The sequence below is a fragment of the Acanthochromis polyacanthus genome, chromosome 22 (assembly GCF_021347895.1).
Source record: "Acanthochromis polyacanthus isolate Apoly-LR-REF ecotype Palm Island chromosome 22, KAUST_Apoly_ChrSc, whole genome shotgun sequence".
NCBI lineage: Eukaryota > Metazoa > Chordata > Actinopteri > Pomacentridae > Acanthochromis > Acanthochromis polyacanthus.
Window position 1 is genome coordinate 15,415,261 of NC_067134.1, and position 27,096 is coordinate 15,442,356.

The 27,096-nt window shown below is 40.7% G+C and overlaps 1 protein-coding gene across 3 annotated transcripts in view; it reads left to right on the top strand.

Annotated features, from left to right (window-relative positions):
• LOC110969955 (nck-associated protein 5) overlaps positions 1-27,096 on the top strand; it is a 154,727-nt gene that overhangs the window by 16,949 nt on the left and 110,682 nt on the right. Inside the window, exon 1 of one of the 3 annotated variants that reach the window (XM_051941883.1) lies at positions 231-720. The exons of 1 other annotated variant lie outside the window; for it this stretch is intronic. In XM_051941883.1, coding sequence (XP_051797843.1) covers positions 643-720 — 78 coding nt within the window. In that variant the 5' untranslated portion in view covers positions 231-642. Of the gene's footprint in view, positions 1-230; positions 721-27,096 lie in introns of those variants that run through there. One more of the 3 variants, XM_051941878.1, reaches the window with a different exon arrangement.

Genomic DNA, 27,096 nt, shown 5'->3' on the forward strand with positions numbered 1-27,096 from the left:
CTGCCAGTCAGCTGCATGAATGAACACGCACACACTCGCTTCTTTTCCGTGCCAAGTCTTTCTTTGCGTTGCCTCAGATGTCGACCAGTGGCGGCGGCAGCAGCAGCAGTGGTCCTACTGAAGCAGCCAGTCTTCAGAAGCCACATCATGACTGAGTGAGAGTTTTGGACTCGAGCTTGAGTCACCGAAAGCGGAGAACCAGCCAAACCAGAGTCTGAATCAGACTCCTCTGGTGACATGTATTAATGTTTTATGTCTTTACACGCATGCACAAATGCCAACCGTTCACTACTTTGCACACAAACAAGTTAAAACACACACACACACACTCGCTCTCCTGGGCAGCGAACCACTGGCGGTGAGGCCCAGGTGATTTAATCGAGCTTGACTCGCTAGTTAAATATTGACAAGAGCTGATGTGGCCTTGTCGAGGAGAGACAAGAATTCAGACCAGGCACTTTGCTGCCAAGGCTGCACGACTGCCTGCTGCATCATCATTCCAACACACACACACACCACTGAATGCAAACACACGCATGCACACAGTGGCAGGCAGCAGCTGAGACTCGGCGAGGCAGCTAGGGCAGAAGTGGGGAGCGAAGCGGAAGAAGAGGAGCAGACGAGATAAAGCAGGACGACAGGATGAGCCAGTTCGTGGACCACGATGCCGTGTCGGTCTGCGGGAGGATCCGAAACGTCCCCCTGCTGGAACTGCTGGCGGTGAGTGTGGGTCCATAGGTTCCCCCTCTTTTGCATCCCTCCTGGCAACTCCGTCCGTCAAGGAGGTAACTGGGGCAGGAGGCAGGCTGTCTGGAGCTAGAAGTAGGTCTTGACTGGGTGATAATCGGGCTAACATCCTGCCCTCCAGTCCGTCCAAAATCCATACCCACCTACATGGCTTGTGCCCCAGACAGGAGGCAGGAATTGCCCTGGGTTAGAGGTCCAGGGCAGAAAGAGGAGGGATGGTGAGGGCAAAGTTAAAATCCACGAGGGAGCAAGTGGAGTAGCAGTGTGTGTGTTTGGTGCATGCAGGCAGTGTTTGAACTGTGATTATGCAGAAACAGTGAGTATTTACATTTACTGTGTCTTTGAGGGCTTTCATATAGATGTCGTGCTGTCAGTTGAAGGACTAATTTTGAGAACTTTTGCTGTTTCGAGCTACTGGAATATGAGGATTTACTACTTCTCTGATCTGACAAGCAAATCTATAGATAAGTTTATGTGGAAAATAATAGTAATTTGGGCTCTTGGTATGCCACTGTGTGTGTCCAAACCTCTCAAGTCAATGTGTGAGTTCTTCACTGTGTGTGGTGCATCTCAAGTGTAGCGATCTTACTATGTTCCATATGTGGGTCACTAGCCGACAAGCTGCGACTACCACTAATTAGATGGAAGACTCGAGCTTGTTTCGCGTTTCCGATACATCTCCAGAAGGGCTGAATCGGTGGACCTGCCTGCCATCTGTACATGTTTTCTCCAAGTGGTTGAGAGGGTTGTGCCACATGACATTTTCTTCCTCGGCTGCCACAATTTGCAGTGTGTGCGTTGAAGGGGGGAACCAGCATTCAAACGTGTGGCAACAGACGGATCTAAAAATGTATGTGGATTCAGGACTTTTTTTCAGTTTTTTTTCTGGAGCAGAATGTGCTATTTACTGGACTGTCGGGGGGAAAGTCCTCTGAAAACACAGCAAGGAATTTAAAAAAAGAAGAAAAACAGATTACCTAAAGTAGGATTTTTCTCTTTTTCATCACTCTTTTAGTCCTTCTTTCGCTCTTCCTTTCTACTTCTTCTGACTTGGTGAGCTCGAGGTGTTCTGTGGAAATCCAGGGGTTCTTAGCCTCTGCCACCGCATGGATGCAATTATGCAGACAAATGTCTCTGCTGAGCTCGGAGACTCCATATATCCTTTATCTAATTACATTAACAGGAGCTGGATAGTGACTAATGGCTCGTGGAGGAGAAGGGGTAGGGGGGGAGAAACACACGATGAGCTTGGAGAGGCCCGGGATGCATGATTGCATTTTTCCATCCTATTTCACTCTCTCACTCTTCCTCATGCCCAGATCTCTCCTTGCGATCCATTTAGAAATCCCCCACCGACAATCCCAAACCTCCACTCCGTGACCCGCTGAGCCTTTTTCCAGCCTGAAAGACTTCCATGTAGAGAAATATATCATGACATTCATTGCTTTCTGTCCATGTGACATGTATGTTTGCGTTGTGGCACTCAAATAAAAAAAATAAAGCTCTGTCAGGGCCATAAGAGTCTCCATCCTGTTAGCATTGCTTTTACTGCTAATTGACTGAAAGCATCATCGAGGCCACAAGCAATTGCTGACTTTTTGTGCTTTCGCTTTTATCTTCGTCATTCTCAGCTGGACATATTTCTTAAATAAAAGCTTCTTAACCTGCCGATGGCTGTAATGAAGAAAAATATTAAGGACAGCCAAAGCCACAGAGTCTACTCATGTCTTAGTCATCCGGTTTTGCATTTTCTTGCCCATTAGCATCCCAAGCATGCCACAATATCTTACACTGACTGTAACACCAACGCTGGTTCCCGTTCTGTTTGGTGTGATGCAAAATCAGCATGCAGACTCTTTGGAAACTGACATGTTAAAACAAGCAATGACCCTTTTTTTTTTTTTCCATTTAAACTTCCAGGGAGCAGCATTCGTACTGATGTGGAGTTGTATTTGTGTCCACATGATGAATGTACACTACCGTTGAGCCAAAAAGTCCTTAAATTAGTGTCACATCGTGCCAGACTGTTCCTCGCAGCTGAGTCACTTCATACTTACAGCGAAGCACAGAATTTTATCCTCTTTTTTCTTTCTTTTTTACAGAATCTTCAGATTTTTTTTTTCCATTTTTAAATGAACCATGTAGAATAACATGATTTTGATCAAATGTTACGTTTAAGTTTTGTGACAGCACGTCACAGATGAGTAGTTCAAGTATCTTTAAAAAGTTCAAAACCCCAAGATTCTTTAAAAGAAAATTATGAAAAGACAACCCACCTTTCAAACCCACCTTCAGAGGGTTAAAAGTGCAGTTTTCCGACGCACAGCAGAGTATGAATTGTGTCCCGAATTTAGATTTTGTGCTAAATCTAAGCAAGCTTTGAGCATGCGGTATATTAAAACTGGAAAATAATGTCAGAAATCCATACACTGAACCTTTACCATTTAACTTAAATGCCCTAAAATGACCTATACTCAGCTCTTAAAACAGCAACAGTAAATTCCAGCAATGAAATGAGAAAAGAAGTCTTCATACATATGCGCTACTTTTTTGCAAATAAGCCTAGAATGCAACACATTACATTTTGAGACCTCTAAAAAGCAGTTGTGTGACAGTACGACGGAGCGAACTTGTGCAAACCTTAGTGTTTTGCTTGTGCTCCGGTGCCACATTGCACAAAAAGAAAAAGATGAGCCACTCACAGCTGCAAAGCATTAGCGAGCTAATTATGTATGATGGCGAGACGGCTCGAGGAAGAGCTCGGGAAAACAAAAAAAGGATTAAATCTTTGGGAAAACATTTAGCTTTTTCCTTGTGAAGTTTAATTGGCAGTGACATCCAAAGTCACTGCTTGATTCATCTGCACGTTTCCAGTTTGTACAGAACAAAAGTACTGCACATGGATTACTTGTAGACCAGCACAGCAGGGTTTTCCCCATTTCCAGAGGGCTAAGGTGATGTCTACATTGTAGGGGTGTTGGTTGATTAAGTTGGCATAGGTTGTAGTTACAGAGGATGCTTTCAGCTTTATCATCCCATTCTCGCTTTAAATTCTTTTTCTTTGAATTCAGTACAGGACTCAAGGATGAAGTGATTAGAATTTGGTCATCAGTGGTCGCTGATAACTCTTAAAACATGTTTGTTTACAACTCAAGACTTTATGCAAACTAGTCTGACTCACAGGATTTAAACTGTGGGTCTAAGGCTACGTTTATAAGACGACCATCTTAACAGAAAATGCAAAAGTGGCGTCTTGTCATTTCACGTTTAGACGAGTGGTTTTGAAGGAAATCTGCGTATATACGGTGACTCTATAGTGTGTGGAATTCTATTGGATATGCATGCCAGGCAGCTGGGTGGCGCTGTGATAAAACTCTGCCATGTCTACGCGCATGCATACTATCTCCCTTTTCGGATCTCCGCCACGGTAAATGTTCATGAATGGAATCTGTACAGATTCTGTACGTTTGTTGGTACGACTCCTGTAGTGTACATAGAGCTACCAGAGTTGCTTGAAGGTACGAAGGATGGAAATAATCACACATCTTTGTTTACTTCCTTGTACCGGCCGGCAAACCAAAGCACCGGCGCACGTATGTGACGTAATCGCGTACGCGACGTGGTCAGATCTCGGCAAAGTTTTGCGTTTTGCTGTTTAGACGGAAACGTAACGGCGGAGAGTTTTCAACTTTTCCACTCTGGAGGCCGGTTTCAAATTTTTGCGTTTTTAAGCCCCCAAAACGCCGTCCTTGTATAAACGATAGGGTGTTTTATTGAAATTTTGACGTTTTTACCTGCAAGCGTCCTCGTGTAAATGGCCCCTAAGTGTACCCTTTCCACTGAGTATTTCATGCAGAATTCCTTCACCCCTTTCGTTGTTTTTTTTTTTTTTTGCCCCCCCACTGTTTTCAAAATTTTCTTGGCTATGGGAAACATTAACCTCCTAGCAGCAACATATGCTACCATTCAATAGTTTTGGTCACTTACAAATGTCCTTAATTTTGAATTGAAACATTTTCTTTCATTGAAGATGACATTAAAGTAATTTAGAAATGCAATTTAGATGTTGTTAATGTGATAAATGACTATTCTAGCTGGAAACAGATGATTTTTTTTAAATGGAATATCTACATTGATGTTACATTGTGTTAGCTATTCAAAGGCTAATTGATGATTAGAAAACATTTGTGCAATTATGTTGTCCATGAAAAAAGTGTGAATTTTCATGGAAAATATGAAATTATTTGGGTGACCCCAAACTTTTGAGCGGTAGTGTACATTTTAAAAAACTATTTTTTTCCAACAGTTTGTATTGTGCATTATGAAAGCACTGCTTGTTTTTTTGGAAAATTAGCCAGTGCTCGTCTCCATCCACAAAAATAAGTCCACTGTCACTATTTTGCACGATCACATTGCTGCATCTTTCGCTTAGAGGTGATTAGCTTAGAGAAACACAATCAAGCCAGACTTTTTTTTCCCCCTATAGTAGAATGAAAATGAGGTGCAGTCAGACCATTCTCCAGTGCTAACGTAGCACTGTGGAGATAGGTCTGACTATGACAAAACAAACAAGAAAAGCACTGAGCGCAGTACTCTGCCAAGGCTGCTCAGTCGTTGTATGATTTGCGACTGATAAGTCCTGATAAGTCCGCAGCAGTCAATTTGTGGTACAATCGTGATCGTCAGCAGGCATCTGCTGTAGTGTTCACTTGTTGTCATAGTTAGTGATGCTGTGCCGCTATCTTGCAATGATACAGAAATCTTTAACAAATCTGGATCCAGACTATGAGCTGCATCACTGCCAAAATCTAATCACTTGGTCCTTGTGTCATTTCTGACCCTCCCTGAAAATTTCATCCAAATTCGTTTGTTTTTGAGGAATGTTGCTAACAGACAAACAGCCAGAAAAACGTACACCGATCATTCCATAACTCTGCCGCGTTCCTTCATGGAGTAACTAATATCTAATGGGGTGCTAAATGTATGACATTTTATACAGGAAAGTTCAAATCCGGACACATGTGGACATAAACTCCAACTTGGCTGGTTGGAGGTAATTGTAGCTTAATTTGAAAATTACTATGAATTACTTTTTCACCAGGGAAAAGTAAAGTTGGCTGCATAATTTCCTTTTTCTCTCTATCTGCTATTGCTATTAACACCGACAAGATACATCTTTATCTTTTATTGTATGTACTTTATGCTTCCAAAATTAGAGCATTTAACTGCTTTTATTTGTACATTAATTGGATCCAAAAAATACTTGATACTGTTCCAGCAGTAATTTAAACTATATGCAATTTAGAAAGAATTCATAACTAATGTGTTAATTGAACCTGATGCTTTTCTGGGTTTTTGTTTGATTAGTGCAACTTTGTCCACTAATACAATTTGTACAGTATTCCATCTTTTCTGTGGTCAGTCAATAAAGCAGGTGTCAGTTGTTTAATATTTTTCCCGAAGAGGTTTGCAGCGGGCTTACAGGAGCTCAGCAGTCTGCTGGCTCACATTACTTTATGCTAATATCCCCCAGCTGCAACCTGCACCACCCTCTTGCTACCCTGCTATGCTTTCTCTGCCTCGCTCACACACACAACACACAGACGCACAAAAAAAAACACTCTCACAAGCCCCCGGGACAGTCACGGGAGGGCCATGAAAAGGAAGCCGAGATGATTAATTAACTCTGCCCTCATTTTGATACCGCCTTATTGGCTTTCAACAGTCGAAATTCAGCTTCGGAGCTTTGCATAGATTATCCTCCCACCACCACCACCACCACCCAGAACAGACACACAAACATACTTCCAAAATATTGAGGTCATGTTGTTACTCATGCTACGGTGAATGCGCAACATTGGATTCTGGGCAGGTTGCTCAGCAGAGAGTGCGTTGTCGTTTTTGCTGCATGCCGGCTTTCCGCTAATGAGAAAGAAGCTGCTCTTACAGGAAACTGGCTACAAACACTGACCTGACAGATATACTGACTTGATGGTTGTGACTGTAATTGCTGCAGCTCATTTGGATTTAATGATATGCATTGGAACCACCTGGATTGAACCTTCTGCCACTTTTCTGATGTCTCTTGAAGGCATTTGCACACACATTTAAATGATGAGCTGCTAATGTGAAGTTCTTCAGTCATAAAAACACTTTGACAGAGCAGTTTTGGTGGTGTCAGCAACTGAAAACTTTAGTGAAACCTCATTATCCTGCTGTGAGAAGTGGGATGGTCAGAATTAAAGAGTAAAAACTGGTTTGTGGTTCATCAACAATCCTCGGCAAGCTGATGGCTTTTTAAGACATACTGTTTTGACCAAATTGCCAAAATTACAAACAAAAACTGTGTATTACACACTGGAAGAAATGCCCCTCTCAAAATAAGGACAAAAACTTATTTCTACAAATTTTTACCTTGCAATAAGCGAAAAAAATCTGCCAGTAGAACAAGTGAAAAATGGCTTGGTAAGATTTCTTGAAATAGGATATATTGAGATCTTAAAATTACCTGGGAAAACTTATTTTAAGCTATGTTTTGCCAGGATTGTCAAGCTTAGATGTATTAAAATAGCCAGACATGCTTTAAAAAAAAAAGCAGTTTCTCACCTAAAAATAAATTTTTGCTTTCATGTACCTCCTAATTTGACATGTATTAACCCTCCTGCTGTCTTCATTTACAGGCACCAAAAAAATTGTTTCCTTATCTGGAAAAAAATCCCCAAAAAATCAGCAAAAATTATTCCCCACATTTCTGAAAATGTCCAAAACCTTCAGGAAGAAAATTCTAATAATTCCGTAAGTTTCCCTTAAGTTTTATTCTAAAAAAAAAAAAAAAAAAAAATCCCCCAAATTTGGCAGAAAAATTCTTGTAAATATTTTCAAAAAATGAGTAAAAATCTTCCAAAATACTCCTAACAATATCTAAAGTGATTACATGTATATCAGTAAAAGTTCAAATATTCTCTTAAGAACATTCACAAAAAAATCAACCAAAATCCAGCGAATTTGACTGGATTTTGGTTGAATTTTTTTTTGTGTGAATGTTCTAAAACATTTTCAATATTTCTATTCTTCCACCAAAAAATGTTCAAAGATTTCCCAAAAATGTTGAAAATATGGACACCAGAAGTTTCCCTGTGGGGGAAATTTTTTTTTTTTTCGCATTTTCAAACTTTAAAACGGGTCGATTTGACCTGCACTACGACATGAGGGTTAAAATCGAGTTTTCTTGTAAAATTCAACTCCAAACAAGAATTTCATGATTGTTTGACTCGGCAAGATATTTCAGATTCAGTCCCTCCATCTTGCTGAAATGCACTTAAATCAAGTGGGATGAGACATTTTGACGAAAAATAAGACAAATAGACTTGGTAAGATTTAGAGTTTTTGCAGTGCATTACATTCATTTTTAACTCATGCTGCAATGAAGAAATTTTTGAGTTCTCTGCTTCTAGCCATGGTGATTCCCTTTAGATAAAAGTGCAGGGATTTTATGTTGCAGTGAAAAATGGGGTCACAGTGAGTAAAAATGTGACGGAAGCAAAAAAACACCACCTTGAAACTCTGTGGGGTTCGACGGTTAAATTAAAGAATCCTTCACCTGTAATATTCACATCATGAGCATCAATTATCTGAACCAAAAAGATCTTCAAATAACAATCCAAACTGAATACGCAAACTTTGGTCAGTTTAATCCCGCAAAAAAAAAAAAAAGAGTCCAGTGTATGTAGAGTGTATTGTTTGCCTGTGTGGGTCACATGTGCACTGTTGACCGATCATTGCTCGTTCGTGTGAAAGCAAATATATATGCTCGGGTTAATGTGTGCTTCCATGTGGCCACCTTATATGTGCATAGTTGTGTTTGTGCATCAACATTGCTGTGTGTCTTTGTGTAAAAGCCTGTGCGTTTGCTCAGGACTCCAGGTGCTCCAGCTGGTTGTGGCCCGGCCCTGACCGACCATATCCTGGTCCCCTGTGCTTTTCTATTGATGACAAAGTACAGACAGCTTTATAGCGTTAAAGGGCCCCAGCAGCAGAGCGAGACGACACAATGGCGCTCCTGTATTTTGCGTTCACTCTGGGGAAAAGGCCTGCAGCACAGTTGTCTGTCTTTTCTGTTTTAAACCCTCATTCATCTGTTTGCTATCTTCTGCTTTTCCCTGCTCAGTTTTTCTGAAGCACACACACTGGGAGTCATTGTGTGTTTGTGTCTAGGTTTCATCATCTTCTCCCACCCAAACAAAAGATCACCTGCCTGGCTGTGTGATGCGTCACAGGGTGGACGCCCTGAGGGAGAGCCTGCAGCCTCATGTGGAAGCCTGCATGTCATGATGGGCTCCTATTACCTCCCATATCGCACTATTTGGTTTTTTTTTTTTTTTTCCGCTTGATGTAGCCGAATAACCTATTTCCACACGTGTTTGAACTTGCACTTCTGTGTTGGAAATTCAGTGCGTCTGGCTGAGTTTAGCTCCATCTCCGACAACAGGAGGACGTTCTGGCTTGTGTTGCTCGTCATGAGGAAATGGCTTTAATTCCACGTGGCATATTTTGCAGAAAATGGCCAGTGGTTATTTTCATAGCGTAAGCCATTCCCTGAAATGTTTTCCCCGCAATATCCTGCGCTGGAACTCGCTCGTCCGCAAACACGGCAACAGAGACGGATGCAGCAAAAGCCGAGAGATCTGTCTTGCCTCAAACTACTGCAGTGCATCGCGTTATAATAAGGTGTTGTTTGCAGGGAACCTGATTTTCTCTGACGTGGCTAATGCGTTCTGTCAGAAGCGTTTGCGGCTGATGCTAGCCTTGTCTCCGCTCTGTGAAAAGTCAACGGGAGGGAAGAGGGAGTCGAGTACAGTCCAGCTCGCCACATTCGCCTGCTGGCTACTCTTACACCGCAGCCTCGCAGTCAGGAGGCAGTGACCTTCATGCCGGATCTGCTGTCAGGGCCGATAGGTAGACTGTCAGTCTTTTTCCTATGTGTTAATGTAAACCATAAAGTTTACATTAATGTGCACAGCATTCACATTATGGTGTTTTCTCGGGGCTTTAAAGCGCTCATCACAGCGTAGTCCCAAATGCCAAGTATCAATATGAGGTGTGGAGAGGAGTTATTGCTATGATTAGAATGAAATTCATGCAGGAGCTGTTTGATGGTGCACCGTTATGAAGAGTCAGTGCCTGGAAGATTGTCCGTTTCTGTCGATCCAATTATACGTTGCAAAAAGTCTCCAACCTGAGTGCTTTGGCTTCACCCTTTTAACAATCCTTCCAGTAATTTTACCTTCTTCCACGGAACATTGCTTTGATCAAGCTAATGTTTTGAAGCGATCGAGGCAGTGAAAGCATCGGATTCGAAATTAGTTTCCTGTTTTAAAGCTAAAATGAATGAAAATGTCTCTTTTTTTTAATTATTTTTTTTTAGTTTTAAATGGTAAATTTAAGTCCATTTCCTGCAGTGCTTTCACATCCTTTAATATAAATCATTGATTCTGTAGATGGAGCAATCTGGATGAGAGTCCCCATCATTAAGACATCCTATTTGTACCAGAGATCCATGAGAGGAATCAATATCATCTGCATGTCGAAACATTTGTCTGCGTGAGTCATCCGGCTAGCTGGAGCCATTCACATTATTGAGTCTCAGTCACTTTCTAAAGACATCATATGATCTGCATGCCTTTCATGAGTCCATAACTCAGCTTTATGGTGATGCATTCGTGGCGCTCAATGATTTTCCGGGATCCTCTAACCGCGGCCCGACATCAGAGGAGTGATTGAGGTTTTATGAGGCGGACAGAGCCTCAGGTGAACAGGGGGATTGAATGAGGGATGCTTTGCGCAGGACCGTTTGACCCTCGGGCTGATTGTCTGCGGTGTCAGTGGTCAACGACAGCCTTTGTGTGTGGTCGCTGTGGTCACCGAGGAGCTATTGTGGGAACCCGTGGCAGCCAGCGGGCTATCGAACCGCAGCCCGACATCCATCTGGCACAACAGCTGGAGGAGCCAGTGGATTTCCTTGCAGGAAATTATGCAGTACAAACAAGGCTTCTATGATTATTTTATTAGTTTAATTTCTTTGGGATTATCTCCAATTAGATTAAAATGGCTCAGATGTGACAGCAGCCCAACAAAGCCGTCTGTATTTACCCTTTGTTGAATATTTCAGTCCAGCCCTGCCCGTTTAGCTTCTTCACTTACATACAGGTTTTGTTTTCGAGGCATTTCATGACGGGATTTTCCGTCTTCCCCACCCCTCCTCTGTCATATTCCTGCCTGAGCTGAAGAATGAGGAGGGGGAGTCGAACAGGCTGAATTAGTGCATTATTACGCTTTTCTCCCCTGACCCACTTCGTCTGCTGCTTGCATGGCTTGAGTCCAACATGAGGTCTGTGTACACTGGGAACTGAAGAGCATTTAAATGGTCTGAGGATATGTTTCACTGAAAACGGGCCTCTTATGTGCCAAAATGGTGAAATGAGGTGATGCTGAAAGCTCTGTTTTTCTCAGAAGGATTTTATCATCTTTCAGGCCTCATTGCACCAGTGTGATCAGTCAGCAGTATCTGACATGCAACACAACAATCCAGAAAGTAGCAATTTCCTCCACATAATCTATGATGAAAGATCAGTTAGAACTTAATACTGTCACCATTTTTCTCTCCTGTATACTGCATAAGTATGTTACTGACTGTGGTCTCTTTCTTCGCTACAATAAAAAGTCCTGACTTCTACAGAAGCAGCACAAACATTGGTTTACATAGAAGATGGGAAAGCTCCAATATGTCCTTTATAGCAAGGTTATAATGCCAGAAAGCAATGCCTGCAGTCCAGCCCAATTCAGCAAAAAAGTCCCAGAATTTTTGTCAGGTGACTGTTGGTGGTAGGCGAGTCATTAATAGCTTACACAAATAATTTGTTTTTCGAGAATTTTTAAATGCGACATTTTTTAAAAAAGGTGATTTTTAAAGATGCTAAGATGTAAAGCTTGGATTTGGTTATTTTATTCAGTGAAACAGAGATTGGCAGTTCAGACAGATCTGACAGCATCCTCAGTTTCTAGTTTTTGGTTCTGATAAATGACAATTTAGTTTTTTTGTCAGGTTCTGCAGTTCAAAGAGTTGACTCATATTTTGAAATTAACAATTTGGAAAAACTAAAAATGATCATGTATGTGAAAACTTCTCATAAAGAGCAATATCTTTACATTTGTACCTTTTACTAGACATTGTTTCAGTTTAGCAGTGGCGCTAATTGTGGGCTAACCAAGGAAAGCTCACACAGCACATCTCATACACTACCGTTCAAAATGTTGGGGTCACCCAGACAAATTCATGTTTTCCATGAAAAGTCAGACTTTTATTTATGTGCCAACATAACTGCACAAGGGTTTTCTAATCATCAAATAGCCTTTCAACGCCATTAGCTAGCACAATGTAGCATTAGAACACAAGAGTGATGGTTGCTGGAAATGTTTCTCTGTACTCCTATATAGATCTTCCATTAAAAGCAGCTTCCAGCTAGAATAATCATTTACCACATTAACCTTTTAACACCTAAGGCTCATACAGGTACCCTGGACTTTTTTATCTGGGCTGTAAAAAGAGTCAGAAATCATACTATAAGTGATTGCTTTACCGTTTTTTTTTCGTAGCGACCTGAGCTTTCAATATCTGTCAAAGTCTGACAAACTATGTGTTTAGACAATGTAAACAATAGTTTAAAGTAGAACAAAAATTGACTTGAATTTTTCAGGATTTCCCTAAATTGGGAACTGGAGTTGAACATGAACAAGTATCACTTTATGTCTAGCAGTGCCTCTGGTTCACCCCCACAAATAGCACAGCCAGTGTGGTCAGTCCAACTTCTGACCTACAAGAGTAACAATGCAGAATGCTCCAGCATGTCCCTCATTATGCCATGGTAAACAGCTCATGCTGAAGGTAATGCTTTCATGGGCAGAGGGCATTCGATGGGCGAGCTATTGTAACCCCTTAGAATGAAGCCGCTTTCTCACTCCAGTCAGCCCATTGGTGGGATCTGGTTGAGAAATGGCTTCCAGAGGGTTCAGAGAATGCGGGAACATTTGGCTAAAAGTGGGGGCTGCCCCAGATAAAGAGGGTTAGCTGAGTAAACAAATAATGATGATAGAACAGTGTTGTTATTGTAAGAGCAAATGGCTGGCCTGAGCAAAGGAAATTCGGTCCTTGCTCTGCAATGCTTTCCCACAGTAGCGGAACTATCACATTCTGCTCCAAGTGCGGAGACGTCTAAGGTTATGAGGCAAGAAAAGCGACATTCAAACACAAATAAATATTTGAATTCAGGTTCCTGTTATGAAAGTCTGTTATGGTAGCAATGAAAATTAAATTTATTTATCAGATGGACCTTTGACACCCTGTTTCATATTTTCCGGGTGCCTCCAAAGCTCTTCACACAGAAATCCAGTGTGTTTCAAGCTGCTTACGAGAGTCCACTGATGTCACCTCGTCTGAGAGGCTTAATGAGAAACAGCACCGATGTCAAATTCTTCCACAGTTCCCATCTGGATGAAATAAAACAAATATGGCTGCTAAAAATAAGACTCCACTCGAGATAACAAGGATTTAGTGCCATTAACTGTGTAAATACAGTGTGTGGTTGGGCCCCAGATTCATATTGAAATTCCTTCCCAACCTGACTGACGAGCTCCGACTGTAAAAGGGCCCCAGAAGAAGGCTGCAATAATACCTTTCAAAAGCCGATGATGGTGGATTTAAATATTTTATGCTGCTGAATTATTGGACTCAGTCCTCTTTCAGATCACTTGACAGAGTGCGGTGAGCCGCTGCACTGAGAGGTCTTTGTTCACATTAACCCATGAAATGGATGCAGTAGTGTGTGGATGAGCTCTTCAAAACCAAATCACTGCACTGACATGGAAAGTGGAATATAAGAGCAAAAGAGAAAAATTTCCTGTGAGCTTGGTGGACTGTGCAATGAGGGGCCACATTTCACAAAAATTCTTTGCAAGCAGATCACAGATGGTGTCATCATTGTTTCATAAATGCTAGCTGCACTGCAAAAACTCAATCTTACCAGGTTTATGTCTTATTTTTGGTCAAAATGTCTCATCCCACTCGATCCAAGTTAAATTCACTTAACAAGAGATATTACAGCAAGATGGAGTGACTTGTTTTAAGACGGTGTATCTTGAGATTATCTTGTTTGAACCCTCAAATCGTACAGTGGGTCAAATTGGCCCGTTTTAAAGTTTAAAAATGTGGAAAAAAAATATATATTTTCACAGTGAAAACCTCCACATTTTCAACATTTTTTGGGAATTTTTTAAACATTTCTTGGTGGGGGAAAAAAAGATGTTAAAAAATGTTCTTTAAGAACATTCAGAAAAAAAATCAACCAAAATCCATGATTTTTTTTCTGAATGTTCTTAAAGAAAATAGAACTTTTACTGATATATATATATATATATATATATATATATATATATATATATATATATGGAATCACTTTAGATATTTTTAGAATTTGGTTTTTCTTGGAAGATTATTATTCATTTTTTGAAAACATTTCCAATTTTTGGATTTTTTTTTTTTAAAATCTTGCCAAATTTGGGGATTTTTTTAAAATGAAACTTTAATTTTCTTGAATATTTTGCTTTTTTTAAATATAAATTTGGGGGATTTTTCAGTTTTTTTGGATTTTTTTTTTTTTTTTTCAGACAAGGCAACAATATTTTTTGTGCCTTAAATAACAGGAGGGTTAAGAAATGTAAGCTTGACAATTCTGGTACAATAAAGCTTAAATAAATTTTCCCAGCTAATTTCAAGATCTCAGTGTTCTAAATATCATATCTTATTTCAAGAAATCTTACCAAGCCATTTTTCACTTGTTCCAAGGTAAAAGCTCCTTGAAGTAAGTTTTTTTTTTTTTTCTCTCTTGTTTTTAGAAAGGCATTTTTTCTAGCGCGTTTGCAAATTGCCGACACATTTGCAAGGTTGCGATGTTAAGAAATGAAATGAGTCACATTTACAGGAATGATTTCATTCCGAGTTCTTGCTTGCATGGTACAAATGCGGTAAAACAGGCCACAGTTTGGATCTAATCACCTGCACACACATCATTTCTTCAGTTGCATAAGTGCCAGCTTATGTAACTGTGATAAACAGCGTAATGCAGAGAGAGGGAGGCGCCTCCCTCTCTGTCCCGCTCGACAGAGAGGGAGGCGGGCGAAAAAGGTTGTCTTTCAAATCACTCTGCAGCAATTGGGTAGGTATACAACCAATCAGCGCAACGAATAGGCTGACGTAGTTCCTAGAGTGCCGGCGGATTGTGGCTAAGTCCCATTAGCTTCCCAACCAGCGGAGCCAACTGGTATATTAAGGATTTGCCATATCCCGTCGGCATAAGTCCAAATACGTCTTTCTTCTCAATGAAATACTTCAGCGCCGTCCTTTGTTTCTTTCAAGTTGAATTTTAGCTTCAAATCTTTAAGGGCTGTGGCCAAAGCAGAGTCGAAAGATAACCGTTTATTGTGCGCCGGTTGTTTCTGTCAGAATCGTCGCGCCTCTGTCGTCACTTAGTTACGCCCGCCTTCTGACTCTACACTTCATGGTGATTGGTCCGGCCAGTTTTAGGAGAATCCAGCCTCGAGCCTTATGGAGGGTAACTAGACCCACCCTGGCAGAGAATTAAATTCGTTGCCGTGGGTTGTCTAGCGCGGCTAAGCTAGTATTGTTTTTCTGCTCTGAAATGTCACTATGATCAAGGTATGCTAGTAAGAACCAAATTCTGCCTTTATTACATACTTGTTTGTATCTAATGCGTCTTTTTGCTTATTGTGGTTGCGGTATGAGCAGGCTAAGCAGGGAAAGCCATACATCCTTCTCCTTGGTAACACTTTCCAGCTCCTCCTGGGGGATCACAGTCCAAATGTAGATATCAGTAATCCCCCTAGCAAGTTGTGGGTCTACCCCGAGGTCTCCTCTTAGTTGGACATTCCTGGAAATCCTACAAAAAAAGGTGCCCAAAAGACATCCCAATCAGATGCCGACAACTAGTGAGCTGCTCCTCAGGAACAGCGCTTCTACTCAAAGCCCCCCTGTGAACTGGAAAAGATGGAGCTCTGATATCTCACCTGGAATGGGAAGATAGGGGCCCTGTTCTGGAGCCAGGACCGGGAGGGGAGCTCAGTGGTGAGCGTCTGAGGAGCAGTGGGCCCACCACCTGCTGGGATATATGCAGATGTTGGGTGTGATGCAAGCTTAAGCAGGGGCACTAGACATTACAGACTGTATCTAATGCATTTAAGTGGAATTAGTGAAGATTCTATCAAATAATTATGTTTGAAATGTCTATTGCCGGTACATATCGCTATTCTTTTATCCCTCAGACCAATATAATAGTTGATCTAGAAAGATATTTGCATCTAGAATTGTATTGAGGTGGAAGCAGTCCTCTCAGAGACATAGCTCAAACCTAGCAATTGCAGTTTTGCATTTGTAGAGGAGTTTTTGCAACACCTCCAAAGATGTTTAAGCCATCATCAAGAGAAAATCACCAGCATAGAAAAGGAATAAAAATGGCTTCAGGTTTAGGATCTCTGTGAAATAAGTAAAGACTCATTGCATTTACTGTATGTCAGGGGTGTCAAACTCATTTTCGTTCAGGGGCCACATTCATCCCAGTTTGATCTCAAGTTGACCGGACCAGTAAAATCACAGCATAATAACCGATAAATAATGACAACTCCAAATATTTCCTTTGTTTTAGTGCAAAAGAGTACATTCTGAAAGTATTCACATTTAATGATTTTTAAAAAAAATATTATGAACAAACTGAAGTTTGTTCAGAAGAATGAATTCAATTTCAGCAACATTATACCTCAGTTTATCATTTACATATTACAATTTACAGATCAGTTTATCTATAAAGGCACAAAACACTTAGTCACAGGTATGTGGAACTGCATGATGTAGTGTTTTACTTTTAAAAAAAAAGACAAAATATTAGAAAAATGTGACATAAGTGAGAAATAAAATGACAAAAAAATCGAGACAAACGACTTGAAACGAACAAAGAATTTGACAACTTACAAAGTGACCAAAAAATGGACAAATGACACAAACGAGACAAAAAATGACAAAAGCATGAAACTAAATTACAAAAGGTACACAAAACAAAGAATAAAGCAAAACACAAAATGACAAACAGGGAAAATAAAGTCAAGCCAGACAAAAAGGAAGCAGAAAAAGACAAAAAAGATAAACAAAACAACAAAAACAAGACAAAATATGACAAATGAGACACAAAATGACGAAAATGAGACCCACGACAACAAAATCAAGAAACAAAATGACAAAAAAATGAGACAAATGACATGAAACAAAAAAGCAGACCAAAAATCTGACAGTGACCAAAAAAATGGACAAATGACACAAACAAGACAAAAAATGACACATGCATAAAACAAAATGACAAAAGCTACACAAAACAAGGAAAAAAGCAAAACACAAAATGACAAATATAGTACAAAAAAGTCAAGCGATACAAAAAGGAAGCACAAAACAACAAAAACAGGACAAAATATGACAAATGAGACACAAAAGAACAATGAGCAATTACTTTAAATTTGTAGTTTTACATATTTCCAATTTGCAGTTAATGTCTTCGCTGTAATTTTTTCACTTTACAAAATCGTCCCGCAGACTGGATTGGACCCTCTAGTGGACCTGTTTTGGCCCGTGGGCCGCATGTTTGACACCCCTGCTGTATGTGGACTGTCTTTTATTGTCAATTCCGAAGGCGATTCCAAGCAAAGAAAAACCCAGACTAAAACCAAAACCGTCTTCATGACCATGACTGAAAACGTGTTTGTGTTATTTGGTTAAACCGATCCTTTAAAAACAGAAATTCAGAACCTTTTGTTGATTTCCGTCAAAAGCACTGCAATTTGCGAAGCTTGCACTAAACGACCCATTGCCTTGCATGTATTATTTAACAAGGCAAGTTCAGGAAGGACAATCTTATTTACAGCAGTGCCTCGGGGGGGGCTGGTTTACCTAGATTTACACCACCCACGCCAGAGCGTCTGCAGTCCTGTATCGTTGGCTGTTGGTCACTTCAACTCGATCTGTTTAGGGAAACGCGCGCATTACTCGCTCGCTTCCCCCACGCAATTTTTTTTTTCCGGTTAGCCCCTCCGATTCAAACAGGTAGCCTTTTGGCCGTGAGCCTTTCTCGTTACCCTCGGGGCTGCTGCCACCCCCACAGTCTGTCTGGAAAGATGCGCTGAGCAACAACAAGGCGATCGCCGCAGAAATAATTCATGGCCACAGGAATAATCATCGCGCCGCGTCCTGCAGCAGAGGTCAAAAGTCACCACAACCCATCTCTTTTCACATTTCTCATTATTATTCCTCAACTACACCTTCACCTCCCCCATTTTTATTTAAAAAAAAAAAGAAGAAATCACAGCGCTGTATCTTGATCCGCTCTGTCAGGCGGGATAGGAAATGTGGATCTGATAAGGGTGAGTGGCACAGGTGGGTTTGGTGGATGACAGGAGCGCAAACAAGCAGCCGCCTCTTGTCACATTACCATTTCGCCGGTTATGGTTTCCTGCATGCGTCCGTGGCAATCTCGGTTCCGCATCCCAAGGAAGGAAGACGAAGGGGAAAGAAAATCAGAGTCTGACATTAATGCTTTCTCGAGCAGGAATGCAACTTTGACATCTGCCCGGCACCTGGGTCGGCCGAGTCGGCGCAACAGACAGGCTGCCGTCAATAAATCAGCCTGTGGATTAAACACAGGAGAAGCCGTGATAAAGCTGAAACGAAGCAAGAATATATATCTCACGAATTTGTTTCTGAAGAAGCTCCGTTGTGTTTGCGGGATTTGATTTGCTACCTGGGATGTTACCCGCTTTTGTCTTCCCAGCTGAACTTTAGCGGTAGGTTTTGCTCAGGTCATAAAACAAGCTTGCTTTGTGGGTCATCTCGGGTATATGGAGATTCTGCACTGATGAGCCAAACGGTGATCTGCAGTGGAAAAAATGCCCTTCTCAAAACAAGAAAAAAAGACTTATTTCAAAGAACTTTTACCTTGAAATCAGTGAAAAAACTCTGCCAATAGAAGTGAAAAATGGATTGTAAGATAACTTTAAAAAACAAAGATATATTGAGATCTTAAAATTAGCTGGGAAAATTCATTTTAAGCTTTATTTTACCAGGATTGTCAAGATTAGGTGTCTTAACCCTCCTGTTGTCACCAAAAATATTTTTGCCTTGTCTTTAAAAAACAATCCAAAAATTCTGTAAAAAAATAATTCTCCAAATTTATAAAAATTTGCAAAATCTGGAAGAAAATTCCTTAAGTTTCCCTTTAATATATATTTTTTTAAAAAATCACCAAATTTGGCAAGAAATAAAAATTCAAAAAATAAAAAAATCTAAAAATATTTAAATATTTTTTAAAAATGAATGAAAATCTTCCAAAAAATCCTAAAAATATCTAAAATGATCTAATATTTTCTTTAAGAACAACTGGGTAAAAATCAACCAAAATCCAGTGAAATTCACTGGATTTTGGTTGATTTTTACCCGGTTGTTCTTAAACATTTTTTAAGCATTTCTTTTTATCCATCAAAAAAACATTCAAATATTTCCCAAAAAATTTGATAATGTGGAAGTTTTCACTGTAAAAATATGTATTTTTTTCCCACATTTTTAATCTTTAAAACGGGTCGATTTAACCCGCAGGATGACAAGAGTTAAAACAAGATAATTTCTTATCATGCTTTCAAGATTGTTTGACTTAACAAGACGTTTAAGATGCACTGTCTTAAAACAAGTCCCTCCATCTTGCTGAAATGTCACTTAAGTGAATTTATCTTAAATGAAGTGGGATGAGACATTTTGACTAAAAAGACAAAACTTCTAAAGCGTCTCCGGCAGAGTGTAACTTAAGCACTGGCCAGCATGACGCAAAGAATACTGGAATGAGAAGAGGCGAGAATTGCTGGGGAGGCAGTTGGATAACGCTGAATGGATCCTCTTAAAGGCATTACAGGAGATTTAATTTCCTACGACTTTGAACGTAGCATGCGCACATACAACCTCTCCCTTAACCCCCATCTAACCTCCCTCCCTTAACATTTACGACAAAACGCCCCCCTCCAGAAACTTGTGTAGGACTAGTGAAGTTGCCTACAGCCACAGTATCAATAATCAGTAATACATTTTACCTGTCCAGAAGGAATTTAGCAACCAAGGCATCTGTCTTTAGGTCCATTTGTTGCTTGAGCTGACGCCATCGCCCAAATGACTCGCCAATAATCACTTTTGTTTTTGCATTCTCGCGATCCAGTTGTCTTTTATTTTCTCTGACATCAAAAAATGCCTTTCTTTTATGGCTGGGTCCCCCTGGATCTTCATCTGCCATCATGTAAAAAAAGATGAGCAAAACAAGTCGCCAGCTAACTACGAAGCTTTACCAAAGCAACACATACACAAAACACGCAAGTCCAAGGCGTACGTAATCTACGTAACTAGGCCTGAGCTGGAAGATTTTTTGATTGACAGGAAAGGGAGCAAACCAAACGCCTCGGTCCGAGCGCAATGATTGGCTGATGTTTTTCAGGTCCTGCCATGTCGTTTTTTTTTTTTTTTTTTTTTTTTTAGAAACCATGCATACAAGTCCACTAAAGGTCGGTATATTCATTTTATGTGAATCAGACAAATTAAACAATAAAAAACATCCTCCATAATGCCTTTAATCGAAATGTGCTGAATTTCCCGTGAAGGAACACAGTCACTGATCAACCCTCGCCACTCTTGTAAATTCTCCAGCTACAGTGTGGCTCGGTTAGGTGTGGTGCCTGTCTGTCAAAGCCTGCATAAACAGTGGCTCAGCTTCTCCCTGTGAACCAACCAACATCTGTTTAGCATCAGCCGTGTTGCTCTGATCTGCCCCTTCCCCTGTCACTTTCCAACGGATTTCTCTCATGCTCTTCTTGTTCCTTTTCACTTTGGTTTCAGGCTGAGCGACGTTTGCATGAGCGCAGCGTAATTAATAGTAGTTGCTGTCTTTTAATTCAACCGTGAAGTATGAACAAGGTTTTGGATTTTGGGACGTTTCGCTGTTCTGCTAAAAGGGGGATGAATTCTGCCTCTGGGCTCAGCGCCAGATGGGAAAGCCAATATTTGGGGATTTCATTTCAATGCCGCAATTTCACCATGAAACTGGATACGATGTTTTGGCAAATACAAATTCAGACAGTCTTAGATGTGTTCTCATTCATCTGGGTGATCAGTTGACTTACAGATGCTGGATTATTCCGTTTATTTTGTTGGTTTTTCACTGTGCATTACAGTGAATGTTCCAGTCTGTGTAGATATGAGACACAGCCTGCAGTTCATCCCAGTTCTACTAAAATCTCCCTGAATTTTTGTCATGTAACTGCTGTTGAGTCACTAATGGCTGTATAGTTGTCTAGAGGAGTACAGAATTTTATGTATTTTACAAAACCTGGTTGATGGAAAAGAAAGTTATTCTGCATTTTTAAAAAAAAAATGTGACTCTGATAAAATATCAAGATTCTCGGATTAGATTTGGTTCACGTTCATGATGAAACATGTCACAGGTGAGTAGTTTAAGAACTGTCAAAAAGCTAAAAAATCCTTTGTTTTGACATTTTCTGGTTCTGAAAAACATTTGTAATTTGACACTTTTTTTTTTTTTTAAACGACAGTGCCTTTCAATCCTGGTTTTTGGGAGAGGGTTAAACGGAGACTGTGGTGTGAGTTATGACTGTTTGGTTGTAGCAAGCCTCTCTGTGAAGCAAACATATCCACAAAAAAATCCATGGGAAATCACGATAGAAGTCTAAATGAAGCCCAAATGTTGGCAGCTTCCTTTAGCTGCCTCTGTTTTCTGTCTGCTTGTTGTTACTACACCAAGGAACGTGGCAGTTATGTGACGACTGGCGCTGGTTTCTGTGTCTTTTCGCGACATTACTCAAAAACAGACAAACGGATTTACATGGAATTTTCAGGGAATGTCAGCAATGTCACAAGGACCAAGTGATTAGATTTTGACATCTGGTTTCTGCATCATTGATTACAGTGCATGATTGCGATCCTAGTACTGATCAGGACTTATCCATTGGAAATGATACAAGGAATGAGCAGCCTTGGTGGAGTGCTGCGCCCACTGAGTGCTTTTCTAGTATTTAATTTGTAGTTCATGTACAGAAACTGAGGATTCATCCTTCATTTTCTGACATTCTTCTCTTCCTCTGATGCTTTTGTGTCACTCACTGGCGTCCTCCCTCTCCCCTCTCTCGTGCAGCAACATCCCTATTTTCCCTGTGCTCCTGTGGGTTGCCGGGCCCGGGTTTCCGTTTCGTTTCTGTCATCACCACTCCCCTCTCGCTCGAAGTACACCTGGCTGAATATTGGCCCCCAGTTGATAATAAAACCCAGCAACCCCCAGGCTTGTAAAAGTTGGGCACACAACTGCTGTTTTCTAGATTCCCATCCTGTCTGGAAAACATCAGGACCAGCAGGGACACACTCTGTATTTGTTTCTATTTCTAAAGGCGGCATTCCTCGACTGCTCCTCCCTGATGTGTGTGTGCGCGCGCGTTTTTTTTTTTTTTTTTTCTTTTTGTTGATTTAAAACTAAAGCTGAGAGCAAAGGGAAGAGATTAGGGAGACAAAGGATAGAGAGTTGCTCAAACCTACAGTTCTTAAGTCTAATCCAGCCTCATGGTTTGGTCAAACCAGCCTTTGTAGCAGTGCTACACTGGGCTGAAATCACTTCATTGTAATGGAATCATTGCTATCAGTGGATTTTACTCATGCAGCTGAATTTCCACTGAGCTTCTGCGTAGATTGAAACCTCCACCTATGAATTTGGAGTGTTGAATGATTGCATCCTGTCTTGATGTTGGTCACCGATGAAGGAATACGTCTTCTTCGTTTCTCCTTGTGTCAAATTTGCAAAAAAAAGGTCCACTGAGAAGTACCAGTCCAACTCTTTCTTCTTTCGACAAAGCCGTATTTAATCTGTGGAGGCAAAAATGAGTCAAAGTTAGAGATTTCCTGTGTCCAGACTTTAGAGACATGTCTTGATTCAGAGATTCGGTAAATCCGCTCACAAGGGTGTGTGATTCTGTCCACACGGGTAGCTCTGTGGAAGTGATCGAATGGCAATGTCGGATCCGATGTATTTCATTCCTCCGCTACCTTTTCAGCTGCTTCCCTGTGAGATTTGCACCGCGAACAGGTTTGCCACTGTTCCCAACAGGCATGAATGGCCCACTCTGTCAAACCCAGAAGAGCAGAGGAGGAGCCCGAAACAGACGGGGGGGTTATTTGAGCGTTGGACGTGTCTTAATGTTTGGAAAGATAATCTGCGGGGATTTGGATTCCTGACGGTGGTGAGGTGTTGATGTTTGGGCCGGGCTGTAGGTGCTGCTGGAGGAAGAACATCAGATAACCCAAACTGCTGAAACTCACCCGTAGATGATGAACAGGCTCCCTTTTGTATCTCGAGTAATCCATAGTCCCTGACACTTCTCCGTTTGGGGCAGGTAGGCAGATGAAGAATATCCTGCTCACTGGAGGCATTTGTTACATGAATGTCCTCAATTGAATGAGGCCACTGTGCGAGCTTCAACAACTTTACAGTCTTTGAGGTTTTAGGTACAATCAAGCAGTGTAGTGCTCAGATTTAGCATCTTTTACTGAGCGATGGTTCATTAACTGCGTGGTAGTTCAACCATTTATTTCTCATTTGAAAATGAATGTTCTTTAAGGTGGCTAGATGAATATATCCATGAATTTTCAAACCTCACTTCATGTTTTATGCCAACTTGTTTTGTTTTTTTTAAGTTGTCTTACAAGATCTGTGCAAAGCAGCTGCAAAACAGCTTTGTTAGTTAGGCAACTGAAACACTATTTTTGATACTGTGGTTATGTTTTGTTTTGATTTTTCTTTATTTTTTTATTTTATAAAATCATTTGAGCTCCAAGGTGTACCTTAATTGAAACAGCATAACCATAGTTGGAGTTAGAGAGATCTCAATTATATAATTTGAGAACTATAGTAAAGTTATATTACCACAAGTCCTAAAACAAAAAAAAGTGCGAAAAGGTTGCATTTCTTGGATTAGATATTTTGCAAAAATAATAATAATTTAAAACAACATTGTTCAAGGTGCCCACTGGTGCTAAAAATTACTGGAACAAAAATGACTAAATACTATAGATAACTGTCCAATTTTTAAATTTTTCATATTTGTCTCAGTAAATCCAGCCTTCAGTTCGGCCCAGTTAAGCTGAAATTTCCAAAATTTTTTCCATGTGACTGTTGGTTGCACCAATGAGCACGGAATTTTTTAGATTCTGTTCAAAACAAATAGTGCATTTATAGCACATTTTTGAATTGGACATGTAGATTAATGGGCTTTTTTGTGTGATTTTTAGCCTAGATTTGGTTTCTGGACAAAATGGCACATCACAGATGAGTAGTTCAAAGACTGTCAGAAGGATCAAAATCCGATGATTGTTTCTGGATCTGATGCTAGTTTGTTTGGCTGCACTGCAAACGGATATGCCCATTTTATTTCTGATAAAGCAGGTGTTCACCAAATGTTTGCTGTGGGATTATTTTTGTGTTTCTCTACCATCAGCACCAGTCTTGTGCTGCCGCACCAAGAAAAACTGAAAATTTTACCTGAGGAGGTGCAGTTAGGATAAAGCAATTAAAACAAGGGTGCACTATTTTCTGCACTTGCAATGACTAATGGTATTATATGTAAACTGTGAGGTCCAACATTGTCTAAGGATACCAAGTCATAACTCTAAACCTCTAAATCTTCACTGTTTTCTCAAGTATCAACAATTTCCTGTATTCAACAAATCATTGTGATGCAGTAAACAGTCGTCCTTTATGCAACCAGAGTATGATGAAAATATCAGTGATCTCATTCACGCTGACAGATCTCGGTATCTTTTTCCCCACATGAAAAATAACATGCATTAACCCAAGTAGCTGCCCTTTCCACTGATAAACAATAGCACTATCGGTGGAGTTATCAGGGTTTTAGGATATGAGAGCCTGATGGCGGAGCTGATAATATGACATCAGGTCATTGGGGATGTGAATAAAGACCTCTGTGTGAAAGATCACCAGTCCAGAACCTCGAAACATGCTGATAAGACTAATGAATTTAACCAAGGCTGACTGATATGCACGGACCTGATACAAGCAGTGGCAGGTTTCTGGAAATGTGCACACAGAGACAATTAGTCATACTGATTAGTTCTGTATTTCACTGCGATAGCATCGCATTCATTACGGAATATATTGGCATACTGGCTCTCATTTATTTAAGTTTGAGTGTTTACATCTTTCCCAACATTGTCCACATAAGCTTTGAAAGGCTTTTGGCAGCGGTATCTTTGGCAGGAGGCCAAGACAAACAGCCATATCAGATTCACACCTTGAAAAGTCAGTGGCACAATTCATTCTCAAGTGTGCCATAAAAATACACCCAGAACAAAATCTTACATTCTATTGGCATAACCTTTGACTTGCAGCAGCTCGTGCGGGAGCTTTCCCTTCCGTCAAACCTGCAGCTCGGGGTTTTCAGTAGTCCCAGAGGCCACGCTGGCATGTCATCAGCCGGCAAAAAGCTCATGGAAAGCAGAGATAGGCTGATGAAGCAGGGTTGGGGTGGATGGAGGTTGTGACCTTGTCTTTGGGAGGGTCTTACTCCCAGGAGCTGCAGATCTCTACAAGGTGTCTTATCAGAAATGCCAGGCTGAGCCTCTGATCTTCAGACGCATCAAGGTGGTGGAGGGAACTCATCGCGGCAGGGACTTAAAAGAACGAACCCTGACCTCTGTGGCAACTAGGTCAGACTTTTATCTGGCTTAAATTTCATTTATTTTTTCCAGTCAACTCCAAAGCAGCCTATATAAGAACCAGACGCTTTCTAGGATGCGATTCCATCCCTCCTAATCTTCAAAAAATGTGTGAAAGTGCAAAGCGCGCTAGTGAGGCTCATGTGGATGAATAATGCATCTGATGTTTTATTACTGAGAAATCTGGACCGTTAATCTTAAACAGATTGCTTCAGTCGGTCTGTCTGTTTGCATGTTTGTGTGGCTTTACCCAGAAGTGTGTTGTTTTTCTTCTTTTGTTTTTGTTCCTGCCTGGTTTTCAGGGCCACAGCAGTGAGGGGGACGACGCTCATATTTTAAAATTTCATGAAGGCACTAGCAGTTGGAGGGGCCTGGATATGGGACTCAAGCCGTGGCACAAGGCACAAAAGCTCTTCCCTCAGCTGCTACCGAGTGGCTCCTTATCAAACGCTCTCACACACGAGTAAACATGGCCGGATAAACATTACTGAGAACCTAGAGCGGGAACATCAGCAAACACATTACCTGTGAAGGTAACACGAGTTCAACCCCACACCAGCTAAAATCAATACTGTGTCCAATTGTGGCTTTAACTTACATTTTGTGAAACTATGAACGACCTTAAATCCAACAAATGAATGTATATAAAGATGGATGAACACTCTCTGTCACCCAGAGGTGTCTCAAACATTACTTTTCAAGCTCGGGATGCAACAGTGGCTGATTCCTCCGAAATTCTAGCGAAGGCAAAAATAAGCAAAAGTGGAGCTGAGGTGGGCCATGGAAACATCTCTGGGCCATGGACTGCATAATTTTAAACCTCAATATAATTTAAGCAGGTGAGCAGATGTCTTAGTAGTTGTTTTAAATGGAAAAATTAGCTATCAAGACCAAAACCGTTCTTGTGCACGTTTATTCCTGCTGTAAAGTAGGACATTTTAACATGGGGTTCTGTGAGGATTGAGTCACTTTTGGAATTGCTTCAAGTGGCCATTTGAGGAACTGCAGATTTGGGTAATTACAGTGTCGATAGGATTTTTGCTGCTTGAGGTCCTCTTCTGCAGCATAGAATCATCATTCTGTTGTAGGGTTAGGAATCCAGTCCCTCTGTCTGTTTATATTTCTTTAAACCAATAACTATCATCTTGGGCGGGGCTTAGCGGAGGATGCAACAACAAGGGAAACCTTTTGATTAGATGCTAACATTCAGGGAAGTGAACCATGTGAAATGCAATCTACATCTGGTGATGTAGCTTAAAATATTTACTCTTTTGGGATTCAGGTCAAATATTTTTAAAAAAAATAGAGAGAGAGAGAAACAAATCTTAGTTAAAAATGGAATGACTTCCAATGAGATTTCAACTTGTACAACAACTTTTGAGGCTTTTTTTTTTTTTTTTGAACCTGAACTATTACCA